Source organism: Lepidothrix coronata, unplaced genomic scaffold (genome assembly GCF_001604755.1).
Source record: "Lepidothrix coronata isolate B3197 unplaced genomic scaffold, Lepidothrix_coronata-1.0 Scaffold232, whole genome shotgun sequence".
Taxonomy (NCBI): Eukaryota; Metazoa; Chordata; class Aves; order Passeriformes; family Pipridae; genus Lepidothrix; species Lepidothrix coronata.
Genome location: NW_016690412.1, coordinates 1,068,784 through 1,085,233, shown reverse-complemented (window position 1 = coordinate 1,085,233; position 16,450 = coordinate 1,068,784). Strand labels below are relative to the sequence as shown.

The window sequence follows — 16,450 nt, the reverse complement described above, 5'->3', positions numbered from 1 at the left end:
TAACGAGAGTTCTGCAGGGACATTTTCCAGATTATGTAAGAAATCAGTAGTTTTATACTTCTTTGTGTTGGTATAGGATGAGGCTTTCTCGATCTAGACCTTCAGATTTTAATCAACTTCTTTCTATCACATTTCCGTTATTTGTTAACTACAGCAGAGGAGAGAAAAAGAACTGAGGGAAAAAAAAAAGGAAAGAAGCTTTTGTATATATTTCCAGGAATGGTGTTTATCATTTACAGAAGGTCATTTTTGCAGTTCTGATTATGAATGTTTACTTTATTCACACGTCAAGCAAACTATCCTCTTACACCATACGGACAGGAGGTATACTGTTTCATACATTCGTATGCCTGAAAGCTGTCTGGCAATGTATTTCCTACTTTCTGATACGGGAACGTTTCAATAGGAGGGGGTTTAATTTGTTTTGAAATTTCAACTCTTGTTTTGCTCTGAAGCTAAAGTTGGAATCCATTAAGATGCATTTTAGTGCAGATTCTATTCTCATCTTCCTTTTCTCAGTAACTCTGCAATTCACTTTGTACTTCATTGCAACCAACAGCAATATGTATACACGGAGCACAAAATGAGCCATTTTGTTTTAAAACAGATTGCAGATGAAAGGAAACCATTCATTTCTTGCTTGCTAGCTGTAATTACTAGAGCGCTAATTACTCCAAATCACTGACATCCAGGGTCAATAAGGATGACAACAGGAACATCAAAGACAAGATGCACACACACAATTACAAGTCTCTAAAACCAGGCTGTAATATTACTTTATGGCAACTGTTTTTTTCAGTCAATGCTGAAAAATCAAGTTTGCTGAATGTTTACTATTATTTCCTTTGCAGTTTGACGGTGAAAACATGTATATGAGTATGACAGAGCCGAGCCAGGACTATGTGCCAGCCAGCCAGGTGGGTTAATTAATCTTCTCTGCCTTGTTTCAGATTGTAATTAAACAAATTCAAAGAGTTGCATTGCAAATGAGTGGCACTATCAGTAACTGCTGCAATCAGGAATAATCATAATTTATAAACAAAGCATTTAAGCCTTGTTTCCAGTTAATGAGATAGAGCTGATAAAACACCAGAGTTGGTGTTTATTGAAAGATACTACCTTGTTTCCTCTCCAGAATGCAAGCAGCTGTTTTGCCAGCATGATCTTTCCTAAACAGTTGTTTTACCTTCAGGAAATAAAGTCTTTACAGGTGCAGGTTATTTGTTTATCTGACTGCAGACAAGTTAATCATTATAAGCCACACATGTCACAAATAGCCTTAATTATCACTTGTAGGGCAATTGCACAATTGCATTTTTAACAGTAATCCTATGGCTGAGGAATGTTGCTAATATTACAGAATTAGCAGTGAGGTTAAGGCAATGACTTAATTTTCTGTAGCTTGCAGCCCAGGAGTTTAATGTGATGTGGATTTTTTACAACTATTTTTGAGTCCTTTTCCTTTGGGAAACGAAGCACACTAAAGTTTGATATTAGGTGCATATTAAAAAATCTTCCACCTTTCCCCTTGAATCCTAAGATACTATGAGTTTCTAAGAATGAAAGATTTTAATTACTTATTGAAAAGCAAAAAGTTTTGAAAGTTTTGGGTTGTCTACCTGTTGCTGTGTCTATATGTAGGGGAGAAATTTTTATTTACTTCATGTGTTTCAGTCAGTGGAATTTTATGCTAGTAAGAGGCAGGGATAGTGCTGCAGGTCAGTTAGACTGTGTGAGCAATTGCCATGAATAATCAGACTTGTGGTCTAGATCATACAATATTTCAGGCCCAGCAGTGGCTAGTCTTTCTAACAGAACCAGAAGGATTATGTGAAGAGCTCTCATTAGGTGGGAAATAAGTTTGCATGCATAGTAAATGTGTTTAGATAAGCTGGATGTAATTTAGAAATCAATGCTTTGGAAAGTGACAGTACATTCAAAACTAAGTGTCTCCATGAAGTAGGGTTCTTCACGTACACTGGTTCATTTGGGGGCAGGGAAGCAGGAGATTGTGTGAGATGAGTACATGGTTCAGTCAAAAAGACCATCTTAAAAATATTTCACCAGGTTGCTTCCCAGGCTTCTGTTGAAGTTACTTTAAATACCTTTAGAGACCAATAGTACTTTGCATTTAGGAATTGTGCATGATTGAACTTATTCAGCTAAGAACGCTCCAAGATCCAGAGGTAGTTTAGACTAGAAGTGTTTGATTAAAAAATGAAAAATTGTATTATTAATTTTTCTCTAACCATTAATCCAAAAACTGTACTGACAAGTTTTAGTATTATTATTAGATTAAAGCAGCCTAGTATCATCTCATTTATGCCTTAAGGGTTTGGAAGTGCAAGGGCTAATTGAATTTGTTTGAAACAGTAGAAATACAAACTCTGTGAATGATTGCTGTTATAAGGCAGCTGCTACCTTTCAGAGAATCATTATGTCTGTTTTAAATAGTTTTGAATAAAGGATTGCAAATCCACATTATACATCAGAATTATTTTTCTTCTGTTGATATTTTTGTACTGTGTATGCATGTAGTTTAAATAATTTAAATGGCATATTGAAAAATTAAGAGTATAAGTTTTAATCTTTTATGTGGTTTCTACACGTGCTAACAAGGCCCAGATCCTCCAAGATATTTATGCATCTAACACTCACTGATTTCAGTGGAAGTAAGGTGCTTAAAGTACCTTTAAAGATCCAGGCCTAGATATTTTAAATGCAAATGACTTTGTCTTCAAGAAAAAAAACCAAAACTATCAAATGTGACATTTCCAAATTCAAAGACGTCAGAAAACCCTGAATACTTAGTAAGGTCTGGAACCAAGAAAGGGCTTACAGACTTAAAATCTCACTATGGCAAAGTTGAGCTCTTGAGTGGCTGGCTCCCAGGTAGAGTTCAAAACCCAGAGGCAGGTCTTGAAACTGTCTGTCCTTTGCTGGGGGATCCATCTGACAAGAGGCAGCTCAATTGCCAGGCACAGTGTTTTATGTTATTACCAAGTGACTGACACTCTTCAACCAGCCTCCTGTGCCCATTTGAGAGAAGCCGTCAGCCTTGGGCTGTCGCAACCTCCTTTCCCTTGCTGGGATTTTCTCCTGGTGCTTACACTGTTGCAGTGGTTTTAAGTGAATATATCGAATCATACAATGGTTTGGATTGGAATGAACCTTAAAGATAATCTAGTTCCAACACCCCTGCCATGGGCAGGGAACCTTCCATTAGAGCAGGTTGCTCGGAGCCCCATTCAGCCTGGCCTTGAACGCTTTCAGGGGCGGGGAGTCCACAGCCTCTCTGGACAACGGGTGTCAGTGCCTCACCACCCTTGTGGCAAAGAACTTCTTCCAAATGTCTAATCTAAGCCTACCCTCCTTCAGCTAAAGGCCATTTCTCTTTGTCCTATCACTACATGCCCTTGTAAAAAGTCCTTCTCCGGTTTTCCTATTGACTCCCTTTAGGTGCCAGGAGGGTACTCTAAGGTTTCCCTAGAGCCTTTTGAAGCTGAACCACCCCAACATTCTCAGCCTGTCTTCATAGAAGAGGTGTTCCAGCTCTGTGTGGCTGGAACATATGTGAAAGCCCATATTAATAATAGTATTAAAAAAAAAAAGCCAAAAAGAAAGACAAACCACACTAGGAGCAGGAAGATGGGATGTATTGGAAACCTGCCTCTCTCTTGTTTCATCAAGAACCTGTGACTGTGAGAAAAGCCTAACCAAACCTGTTCCTGACACAGACATCTGCTAGTCGTTCCTCAAAGGAATGAAACAACTCTCCATTGACAGTATCGGTGAGGTCGCTTATAATGGGGTGCTCTTCCTATCTTGGGCATAAACATTTGTTGGTCAGCCAAAATTGGTAAATTGACTACCATTTCAACATCTAATCTGTTTGTTAAAACTGGAAAAAAATTATATTCCTTGCTCTGAAAACAAAGCATGAAAGATTGAGTTGTTTATAGGGGAGGGAAAGGAAGAGGAAAGAATGCAACTGTATTTTCTGACCCCAGTTGTCAGGACTGTTTGTTAATTTTCCTTTCACTGTTACTGGATGTAAAACACATAATACTGTAAAAAAAAAAAAAAAAGAGAAAATGTTCTCTCTCAGATGACAGCCTAGTTGCCTCATTCATAGTTTTGTCCTCTATTTTGCACCTGCTCCCATGAGCCTTGCTGTTGCATGACCTCAGCAAGAGAAGTGCAGGATCCTTCCCACCCTCAATAACTTGTCTGTTCCCTCGCAAGATCAGAGATGAGGGTTTGAATTCTGTCAGAATGAGGAGTGAATTAATTTCTCTGCTTTCCTTGATAGACACACATCTGTTAACTAAAATATGAATCCCACATGTTAGGAGATGCACAGTCCTATCAGAAACTTTTATTCAAGCTCTGATCATGCTAACTGAATCCGACATGAGCATCATTTTCTAATTTCAGAGTCTGACACAGCTTACTTGGGAGGTAGATTGGCAGACTGAGTCATGGTATGCAACACCAAAGACCAAGAGGTTTCCACTAGGCTGTCTTCAGGATTATGTGACTATAGAGACAGGGTTTCTGGGGTCCTGATATACACTGACATGCACTTCAGTTCTTTCTGTTTACTGGAAAGTGTTCACATCCAGAAAAACATCACCATATATTATTTTATGGGTTTTAATCAATTTATCCCCTTTGGGCTAACATAAATAAAAACTCAGCCATTGGACAGGAAAAATATAGTTTTGTTCCTTTTGCTATATAACATCAAACATCTGCATAGTTTGATAATCCAAGACAAGTTGCCTCACAGCATCCCTCAACAATAATTATCATTTCTGTTCAATTTTCAAATCAGTACATGCTTTGGGACTTACAGACCAAGTTGCTAAGTAGCAACATATGGCTCACTACTGTTCCTGTGATGTTGCTGCAAGCAAATAGCATAATTCTATACTTGAAATGATTTTTACAGAAAGCCAGTGCTGGAACTGAGCCAGAAGTATAAGTATACAGTAAAAATTAATGATATTCTTTTAAACTGTCCCAAAAGGCTGTTTGGCAATGTTGTCTCTGTGTACATTTTATATATATGTGTAAGTACTGTGTTTTTGGTTGTGATATATGTAGTACCGGACTCTGCACTGCAGGCATCTTCTAAATGAGTTATGCCAGCCATATTAACAAACATACACAGTAAAACTACATGGCATTTTCACTACTAATTGCACTTGGATCTGAAAATATTTATCATTCTAAAATAAAACTGTGCCTACTGCTCTGCATTTCAGATTCCCACCAATATATTGTTTTCGCCCCACACCTATAATTGGAATCTCAGAGATGAATTGTTCTTTATGTAATTCCTCCTCTTCTTATTTGTGGGCCATGCACAGCACAGTGTAAAATTATATTGTTTATTTTACATTTTTTCCTAGTCACAATGAGGAATGTAATTTCAGGACTCTGTTGCACAAAGCTTTGGCACTTTTGTAGCCTTCCTGAGGCCTGATATACCTTAAGGCTAATGAATCCAGCTGCCAAATTCCCTGCACAGTCCAAAGGAAAGGGAAAAAAAGAAGCCTGGAGCTGATGGTTTATGGCAGTACCTCCATTGTCCCCGTTGGAAAAAAAGAGATATCTGAGGCAGAAGAAGGAATACTGTTTGCTCAGAGGTGGTATTTTCCTGCTTCCCAGAGCTATGCCAGGAAGATCCATATAAGATATGTATGCATGCTCTTTGGTACAGTGAGCATCATGGGTATCAAAACTGTTTTGTCCAGTACAGCTCAAGAGTGAAATAGGATCGAAGGACATTCAAAATGGAGATTTTGCATGTTAATAGGAAAGTAAAGGCTTTCCTTGCCTTTTGTTTCCGTATTGACATGGTCCTAGATATATCCCTGACTTCTTTTTTACATGTTTATACTGTAATTTTTAGATTATTTATGGCATAACTATTACTCATGGGAAGTAGGGATGGATAAATGCCATGTAATAGCTGCCCTCTCTTGCTCTGTATTGGTCCTTCCCTGTAGGTAGGCTAGAATTTCAGGGTACTGTATCCTGTTCCTGCCAGAGGATACAGCTCTTCATTCTTATCCCCCCTGCAGATCAGGGCAGGAGTTGGCTGCCTAGGAAAGGATTGAGAAAAAGCAACATTCTTAGATGGAGAATCACTGCGTTTCGATGTAGTCCCATGGGTACACGCTACTGTGAAGTCCAATGCAATCCTGCCCGAAAGTCAGAAAGTATTTGCTCATTAGTTGAGAGGCTGCTCCACATTGAGAAGGCAATGCCACCTGGTCAGTCTGCTGACTGGTTGCAGTTCAGAACTGTTTTAGACCATATTCCACCTCCTTCTTCCTGATCCACTGTCTTTTAATTTCAAAAATAATCAATGGAAGGGAGTCCGCTTCTTGCTCCTCCATTTCTCTGAGGCTGTCTGTAGTAAAACGCCCTCATGGAAAGAAAAACACCAGGCAGGCCTTTCAGATCATGAATGACGGGTTAAAGCTGGAGGTAATTTCACCCAACCTTTCCCTTTTGTCTAAAACATAGTCTTAATGTGTCTTAATATCAGGCACAGAGTCTGGAAAGAACTGAGTCCCTGATAAAAATACATCAACAGTTGCATTAGCAAGGCTACGTATATATTTATAGATATACATCTTTAGAACTGTAGAACGTTTTGAATTGGAAGGCATCTTTGTAGATTATCTAGTCCACTTCCCTGCCATAAGCAGTTACATCTTTCAATGAATCAGGTTACTTAAAGACTCATCCAGCCTGACTTTGAAAACTTCTAGTGATGGGGCACACACAAGTTCTCTGCACGATCTCTTACTGTATCTCACCACCCTCACAGTAAAGAATTTATTCCTGTGTCCAATCTAAATCTGTTCTCTCTCAGTTTAAAACTCTTTCCCCCTGTCCTGACACTACAGGCCTTGATAAAAGGTCTTTCTCCATCTTCTTATAAGCCCCATTATATGTGGAAAGTCTGCTAAAAGGTCTCCTTGGAGTCTTTTCTTTTCCTGGCTGAGCAATCCCAACTCTCTCAGCCTTTCATCATGCTCCAGCCCTTGAACCATTTTTGTGGCCCTTTTTTGGACCCAGTCCAAGAAGTCCATGACTTTCCTGTGCTGAGGACCTCAGACCTGGACAGAGCACTCCAGGTGGGGTTTCACCAGAGCAGAGTAGAGGGACAGAATCATCTCCTTTGACCTGCTGGCTACGTTGCTTGTGATGCAGCCCAGAACACAGTTGCCTTTCTGGGCTGCAAGTGCACATTGCTGGCTTATGTCCAACCTGTCACCCACCAGTGTCCCTGGGTCCTTCTCCATAGGGATGTGTTATATAAGTATGTATGAATGTCTTTAACTTTAATGCAAAATCTATGAGCATGTACTGTGTATGTATTTAAGGATATTTTAAATTTTTTGTAGTCAAATAACATTTATAAAAATTAAGTCAAAATTAGAGCCTGTTGACCAGGATTTAAGAGCTTTTTCAAATTTCACATGAAAGACATAACTCAGGTGAAATACCTTTACCTTCTTTTACTCAAATTCATTTTAGTCATTTATGTTCAGTAGATGTTGAACTTTTACTCTAATCAGAAGAAGAAATGTATGTGACCTACTTATCTCTGAAAAATGAGTTACTTAAACATGCCTTAACTTAATGCTTCTTTCAATTAATGCCTATTCTATAGCACATGCAATAAAAACACTAAAGAGGGCAAAATCTATTCCCTAAGGGTCCTAAGTAAACATACCCACAATTACAGTTGTATAAACAAAGTGTCCCTCTCCAGCCTTCAAAAACCATTAGCATGGATCTGTAAAATTGAGATCATATCAGAAACCTCAGCAAGTATAACAAATTTTTCAGCGTTCTGTTTGTCTTCTGGCTGTGAAACCTTGCACTTCTATTTTCTTTACAGCCATGTGGGCTGAAAACTTTTTAATGAAAGCAGGTCTGGAGAGTAATTGCCTTGCTCCAGAAGTTTGGAGCTTTAGAAGTAAATGTCAGATTCTGCTAGAGTAATGCTAAAATTGTGAACTTGGCCCTTTTGTATACACAGTGATTCTGTGCATCAATTAAAAGTATTTTTCTTAGGAGTTGAAGATGGGAGGGAAACAATGTAAACACTGCATCTTGTCTTAGCAGTGGGATCAGGATGATAGCAATTTCAGTGATAGGCCCACAATAAATCAATAAAGTAAAAGTAACAAAAGCTATTATTTTACCATGAAAAAGGTAAACAGAAAATCAATCATCAAACGATGAATTCTCTGTCCAAAAGCCAGAGGTATTTTTTCATATATCACAAGAGAAAAGGCACTGCTTTTTGCTGTGCATGACATGAGAGAACTTTCTGTTTAATGAGCAGCCAGTGTAAAATATCCTTCAAAATGTTTCCCTCTACTCCTTCATGTACAACTTTTTTAGCATGTGAAAACAGATTACAGACATCATATATTTTAGTTATGTAGTTTCCTTTCCAGGAAACTCTACAGGTCAGCAATGTGGATGAATTATGGGATGTAACCATGGGAAATGTTAAAGGCAGTATTTTTCAACTGAGCTTCACATAAAATGAACCTTTTTTGGTCCATAAAATGTCTGGAAGAATTACGTGAATTTGAACTACAAATTAGACCAATTACTATTATACTGTCCCTTTTGGCAAAGGCTGCTGCAGTAGAGTCAGTTTGACCTGTTGACCTCTGATGGAATAAACCGATAAGATGCCAGTCTTTGATTAATCTAGTTAGTTTTACGAAATCTGGCATCTCAACAAGCCCAGACTAGTTACTCAAACCAGTCTTCAATGTAACATTCAAATGATCACTCCGTGGAGTCCCAGAGGTATTCATTACAGACAAAATTGCTCTTGTTGCCTTGCATACAAGCTGAGTTTTCAATGGGAAATGAAAGGCTGCCTGGAAAAATAGGCCACCTAATTAAGTTAAACTACTCTAGCATTTGGCTTGACATCTTCATTACTCAAAATTAAAAAGATGCTTCACTTCAGCACACAAGTTACTATTGTTTATGTTGTTTTCCTCTTAAATTGGCTTCTTACATAGAAGTCTGTTTTTCAGAATTATATCTTGTAATAGCTCGCATATTTCTTGCAGTTTATAAAAATGTCTTAATAGGTGCTACACTACTGATAGTTGGTACGACATTAGTACGATTGAGCTTATTACTGAGGTCTCAGCAGTCTTACTGCTTACATGACACTTTATTAATAGAGGGCCAGATCCTGCCAGTTTTACTTGTTTGAATAATCTGGACTCATTCATATACTGAGCATTCCTTGACCTTTTTACTGTAAGGTCCTGGGTCCAAAATCTAGATGCTGAAGTCAGTGGGACCACTTGTAGGAATTGGGAGCTTTGATATTCCTCAGCTTTCAGGTTTTCCTATGATTGCCATGAGACTAAACAAAAGTTACAGCAGAATTGCAAAGAGTAGCCATGCCTCTGTTTTGGTCTTCCTTTTTGTCAAGCGGTGACATTTTATACTAAATCTGAAATTTTTCTGAAAATTTCATCAGCCATTTGGGAGGGGTATAACACAAGTAGGACCCACTGTCCTTTTAAATACTGAGAAGCAATCCATTGTTGCTAAGCTTTTCTAAGAAAAGAGAAGGAAAGGGGAAAAAAACACAACAGAAAATAAAAGGATTCTTTATCCTTCATCATTGTGTGCCCCGGGAACAACATTATTTCATCTTTTGGTGTCTTTCTGAGAAGGGATCTGGAAATTTAGGCAGATTATTTGCCCCCTAAACAGATATACTTAAATGTAAATCTACACTACTGCTATTTTAAGAGCATTTAAAAATGTAAACATGTGAAGAGCACACTGTCTTGATTGCTGGTTTAGAGTCTATGATGCTAATGAGGCTTCTGACAGGTTAAATGTGGTGTATCATCTATATTTTCAAGCAACAGGATTTGTGAAGATGTGACTCCTTTTTTTTCAGTTAAATTCTGCTTTTAAATATGTATATTGCTAGTTTTATTACCCAGTGCTTTGTACTGAGCATAATTTAGATACGTTTTGCAGAGAGGGTCTTTAAAAGGTTTTTTATTTTTAATATGATTTTTATCTCTAGTTGAAAAAGACTATTTAGCAAATGTAGTAACTAATTTATGGAAGTATGTTTTGTAGTGCTAAGTTCAAGATTATACCATACTGCCTGTGTTATAGTACAGACCAAAACCTGTCAAATAGGATCCCAAGTTACCTTAAGAATTTTAGCTTTCATTAAAATGTAGTAGTGGTAGTAATAATAATAATAGTCATAGTAGTTTTCTCCCATGTTTCAAAGAGAATCTTGTGAATATTCTGTCTTTCCTTTTCCTGTTCTGTAAACAGCCTAAAGCAGTAGCTGTGAGGTGAAGCTGCTCTGCTCGTCTTTAGGAGGTAGCATGCAGAAACCTATTGCAGTGCAAGTCTCCCCTTCCTTTCAGCATCCCCAAAGCAGTGGACAAGTGGCAGCTGTTTATGCAGGGGTCCTCCTAAAGCAGCCCCAGTGCTGCTTTTTGAAGGTTGCACTATTAGGGCCTGCCACACACTGTGGAGGGACCAAGTGCCTTTCTCTTCAGGAGAGAACAGTGACGAGGGGGTCAAAGAACAACCACACTTGGGTCCCCACTGAGGACATGCTAAGGAGGGTGGGAGGGTGAGAGGGGAAAGGCTCCATATTGGAGAACTAAGGATGCCCCATTTGTGCCTAAAGCTCCAGTGTATTCCTAAGAAATTTCTTTGCCAGTTGATCACTAATTCTATAAAAGACTTGCACTTCTCTTTTAAATTCACTTAAATTTTCTAAATAGGAGAAGTGCAAACTGGGTCTTTGAAACAAAGTTTAAATGCTTCAGTTACAGTACTGGTGTTTGCAGAGCCCAGATCTTGTAACCTTTTATAACATTCATGCTTCTACTTATTGTCATCTTTAAAATGTATTTCAATTTAAAACCTCTATGGAGAACACATTTACCAGCAAACTGCTATAGTATATGCATAAAATTAATGTAATTAATGAAAAGTCTCTCAAGAGTAAAGTATTAAAAAAAAAGTCTGTACTTTTACATAATTCTGTTAACTTTGAAAATTATGATCATTTTTAAATTAGTAATATCATTGTCGGCGTATTCTCTTTCTTGAAAACAGAATTCATCTGCTACTGGAAAATTAATGTTTTGCTGAGGGCTTTGCCCTTTAACTAATGTAAATTAGAGAAATTGATTAACACAATAGAAAAAAGTTATACCTTCCCCTGTAATAAATTTTTGATAGCTGTTTCTTGATAAATTAGTATATTGTGTGTTTTTAAATGAATATGATTTATTGCTGTTGTCTACCATATGAAGAAACAGAAAAAAATCGTTTGCAGGATCATTGACTTCAACATATCCATGGCACTGTTGGACAATTCTTGCTGAGTGTTAAGATGATTTATGTAACAGACCGAAGGTTTCCCCAGTAATGCATTATAGTCTCAAGCTATCAAGCCTTGTTCATGCAGAGACAAAAGTAACTGAAAATCCCTTGCTTCTGAAGGTCCTTCATTTAGAAATTAGAGCTAAGGTCGATCCTGTTAAAACTCCTGGAAATACCTGCTGTCAAATATATCATCCCAACTTTCAAATGTNTGCTGTTTTTCCACTTCTAATGAGCTCACTGTTTTTACATTAGTCTCGATTCATAAGTATTTCAGTTATGTAACAATATGTTCAATAATAGAAGAGGAGACAGCCTGAAGCATCTATCTTTTAAAAACTGGCATCTTTCCACAGTTCAGATGCAGAAGCCTTGGTGCAAATGAAAAATTAAGACACGCTCTACATATTTGACAGTACCATTCATTTCATTTAAATTAAATATCTATAGGCAAAGTCCCAATTTTTAAGGAACTGTTGCTAATACCAGATCCTGTTGAGTAAATGCATGGTGACTGATGCAACCGTTGAGCACATGAATTAGACTTACTTAATGTATGTTGTCTTCTGTGCTGTCATATAGTAACAGTTCTGCTCTTTCCAGAGGGATTTATACTGGATGTTTGAAAGCTTGCTGCCTCTTGTGGTCAGTCTGTTTGAGCCATCTGCTTTGGTTTCCCTTCTCTGATTAAAGTTCTATTAAGACTATTTTTAAACATAATTAAGTTTTGCTGGCCCATATGCAGTCACCACTGTTGAATACTTAAGCAAAGGGGTTTTATTTTTATTTCCTGAAAGCATTTCCCTTATTTTTCTGATGAGTATTCTCAAAAATAAATGCTAGATTTTTTTTGTGTTTGTGTTATTAGCACAGCAGGATGCATAGCCTTAATTTGAGTTATGTGTTGCCAAAGAACTGACTTTGGACATACACTTCCCCTCCACCTCCCAGTATTTCTCCCACTTCTGTAGCTTGTTGCTGGATTTGGACAGGCTGAGAGGCATAAAAGGTAAATTGAAGAGGACCAGTGAGGTCATTGTTCAGGAACAAAATCTTGGTCTTGGATTGGACAGTGAATCAGGGTTAAGTGTATCGCTTTATTCTGGCAAGCTTTTCTCATAAAATTAAAGGCTAAAGTAGCATATAGGTAATGAAGTCTCTTGATCTCAGAGTGGGCATCTCAGTCATCTGTTTTATGAAGTTTCCATCATTTGAAGCAGAAATGTCACTAATATTTAGCCAGAAACATAGAATATTGTCCTTTAGATTTGGAAACATTCATAATTCATAAAGCTTTTTCATAGCTTTATGTCTATAGATAACTCAAATTTAAGGATGCTGAGTTCTGAGATTCCCACTGTGTAGTTTTCATCTGAAATACAGTGAAATCTGTTTACAGTAAATATAGTCATGAAAATACTCTTTATAACAAAAAAAAATTAAAGGATTGTCTGTTCAGTGCTGTGCAGTTGGCTTAGTGGTGTTAATTTGCAGAGGGCTTTCTCTCTGGAATATAATAAATGTCCAGGAAGTTCCCCTAAACTGAAGAGCTGAGAAACACCTCATCCACTCCCACAGTCATGAGATGAAAGTGAAACCATTGGCAATGTTCCTAGGAGCTCTGTGGAAAAGGAAATAAAGCATCTACGGCTACGGAGTTTTTTCTCCCCTATTTATTCAAAAGTGAAAAGGTGAACTTGCTAATGTTTCTGTGACCAGTAGAATAAAAAGGAGCTATTCCATGTCTTTCTGAAAGAGAAAGTTCTGCTGACAGTAAAACCAACTCTAAAGGAAAAATCCTTGGAGTGGGTGGAAAGACTCTAATCTTGCTCCCCGTCACCAAGAAAAACATAACAGAACCGAAGCTACAGGCCACTACTTATTATGAATATGTATGAGCTGTACTTATGAATTGTAATTGGATACAGGGAGTATCCCTAATATCCCTAATGCTTTTGATGGTGAATCCACTACCTCCCTGGGCAGCCCATTCCAATGTCTGATTACTCTCTCTGTAAAAAATTTCTTCCTAATATCCAACCTAAACCTCCCTTGGCAGAGCCTGAGACCATGTCCTTTTGTCCTACTGGTAGTTGCCTGGGAGAAGAGACTGACACCCACCTGGTTACAACCTCCTTTCAGGTAGTTGTAGAGAGTGATGAGGTCTCCCCTGAGCCTCCTCTTCTCCAGGCTAAACAACCCCAGCTCCCTCAGCCTCTCCTTGTAGGACTTGTGCTTCAGGCCCTTCATCAGCCTTGTTGCTCTTCTCTGGACCTGCTCCAGCAAGCACCTCAGCATCCTTCCTGAACTGAGGGGCCCAGAACTGGACACAGTACTCAAGGTGTGGCCTCACCAGTGCTGAGTACAGGGGAAGAATTACTTCCCTGGTCCTGCTGGCCACACTGTTCCTGCTACGGGCCTTCTTGGCCACCTGGGCACACTGCTCACGATCCAAACTCCCAGGTCCCTTTCTGCCTGGCTGCTCTCCAGCCACTCTGTCCCCAGCCTGTAGCGCTGCCTGGGGTTGTTGTGACCAAAGTGCAGGACTCGGCACTTGGCCTTGTTGAACCTCATCCTGTTGGAATCAGACCATCTCTCCAACCTATCCAGGTCCCTCTGCAGAGCCCTCCTGCCTTCCAGCAGATCAACACTCTCCCCCAATTTAGTGTAATCTGCAAATTTGCTAATGGTACACTCAATGCCCTCATCCAGATCATCAATAAAGATATTAAACAGGACTGAGCCCAACACTGATCCCTGGGGGACACCGCTAGTGACCGGCCATGAACGGGATGCAGCACCATTCACCACCACTCTCTGGGCCCGGCCCTCCAGCCAGTTCTTGACCCAGCACAGGGTGCCCCTGTCCAAGCCATGGGCTGCCAGGTTTTTCAGGAGAATGCTGTGGGAGATGGTGTCAAAGGCTTTGCTGAAGTCCAGGCAGACCACATCCACAGCCTTCCCCTCATCCACCAGGCGGTCATCTGATCATAAAAGGAGATCAGGTTGGTCAGACAGGACCTGCCCTTCCTAAACCCTTGCTGGCTGGGTCTGATCCCTTGTCCATCCTGTAGCTGTTGTGTGATGGCACTTAGGATGATCTACTCTATAACCTTGCCAGATACTGAGGTCAGACTGAGAGGCCTGGAGTTTCCTGGGTCCTCCTTGCAGCCCTTTCTGTGGATTGGTGCAACATTTGCCAACTTCCAATCATCTGGGACCTCCCCAGTGAGCCAGGACTGTTGGTAGATGATGGAGAGTGGCTTGATGAGCTCTTCCGCCAGCTCCCTCATCACCCTAGAATGGATCCCATCTGGTTCCACAGACATATAAGGATCCAAGTGGCTCAGCAGGTCTCTAACTGTTTCCTCCTGGATTACAGGGAGGCTGTTTGGCTTCCTGTCTCTGTCTACCAGCTCCAGAGGCCAGTTGTCCTGAGGACAACCTATCTTACTGTTGAAAACTGAGGCAAAGAAGGTGTTAAGTACCTCATCCTTCGATGAGTTATTCAAGGTACATAGTCATCTTTGGTGACTATGTCCCCCCCCATGTCCACCCCATGGAGGTTTTCCTTGCCCCTCATTTTGCTATTGATGTATTTGTAGAGGCAATTCTTGTCATCCCTACCAGAAGAGGCTAGATTGAGTTCAAAGTGTGCATTTGTCTCTCTAATTTTCTTTCTACATGACCTAACTATATTCCTAAACTCTTAATGAGTAGCCAGCCATTTTTTCCATAGTCGGTAAACTCTCTTTTTTCCCCTAATTTCCTTCAAAATCTCTCTGTTCAGCCAGGCTGGCTGTCTTCCCCACCGGCTCGCCTTTCAGTACATTGGGACAGCCTGCTCCTGTGTGTTCAAGACTTCCTTCTTGAAGCATGTCCATCCCTCCTGGACCCCTTTGTTTTCAAGGGGTGTTTCCCAAGGTACCCTCTGAACCAGTCTTCTGAGTGGGCCGAAATCTACCCTGCGGAAGTAGATGGCCCTTTTTGCATCCCTGAGTATTGAAAACTCTATTATTTCATGGACACTGTGCCCCAGACGACCTCAAACCACCACATCTCCCACCAGACCCTCTCTGTTTGTGAACAGCAAGTCTAGCAGGGCCTCACCCCTGGTAGGCTCGTTTACCAGCTGGAGCAGGAAATTATCTTCTATACACTCTAGGAATCTCCTAGACTGCCTCTTTTCCACTGTGTTGAGTTTCCAGCAGCCATTTGGCAGGTTAAAGTCGCCTACAAGAACAAGGGCTGGCAATTTTGAGACATCCCCCAGCTGCTTGTAGAATAATTCATCACCATCGTCATCCTGTTTGGGTGGTCTGTAAGAGACTCCCACCAGGATATCAGCCTTGTTGGCCTTCCCCTTGATTCTGATCCTCAGGCACTCAACCTTATTGTTACTGACTTCAAGTTCTACAGAGTCAAGAGACTCTCTAACATACAGAGCCACCCTTCCACCTCTCTTGCTTTGCCTGTCCCTTCTGAAGAGCTTGTAGCCATCTATGGCAGCACTCCCGTCATGTGAGTCATCCCACCATGTTTCCGTGACGGTGACTACATCATAGTTTTTCTACTGCACCATGCCTTCCAGCTCCTCTTGTTTGTTACACATACTGTGTGTGTTGGTGTACATGCACTTCAGCTGGGCTGCTGATTTCACTTCTAACTCTGGCTTTCCACCCTTAGGCTCATCTCTGGAGAGCCTGATTTAAACCCCTTCCCACTTCAAACCTGGTTTAAAGCCCTCCTGATCAGCCCCGATAACTTATGGGCTAGAGTCCTTTTGCCCTTGCTAGATAAATGAAGCCCATCTGACTCTAATAGGCTTGGTACCATAGAATTTGCCTCATGGTTGTAAAAACCAAGATTCTGCTGGCGGCACCAATCCTTTAGTCACCTATTGATAAGATGGGTTTTCCTACTCCTCTCCTCATTCATCCCTGCTACTGCAGGAACTGAGGCGAACACCGCCTGTCCTCCTGTCCCATTAACTAATTCACCCAGC

At 40.1% G+C, this 16,450-nt stretch overlaps 1 protein-coding gene across 3 annotated transcripts in view; it reads left to right on the top strand.

Moving 5' to 3' along the window:
- The window catches only part of TOX (thymocyte selection associated high mobility group box), a 223,972-nt gene that overhangs the window by 113,767 nt on the left and 93,755 nt on the right, over nt 1-16,450 (top strand). For all 3 annotated transcript variants that reach the window (XM_017834318.1, XM_017834319.1, XM_017834317.1), the window contains exon 2: nt 852-917. In XM_017834318.1, coding sequence (XP_017689807.1) covers nt 852-917 — 66 coding nt within the window. The remainder of the gene's footprint in view (nt 1-851; nt 918-16,450) is intronic.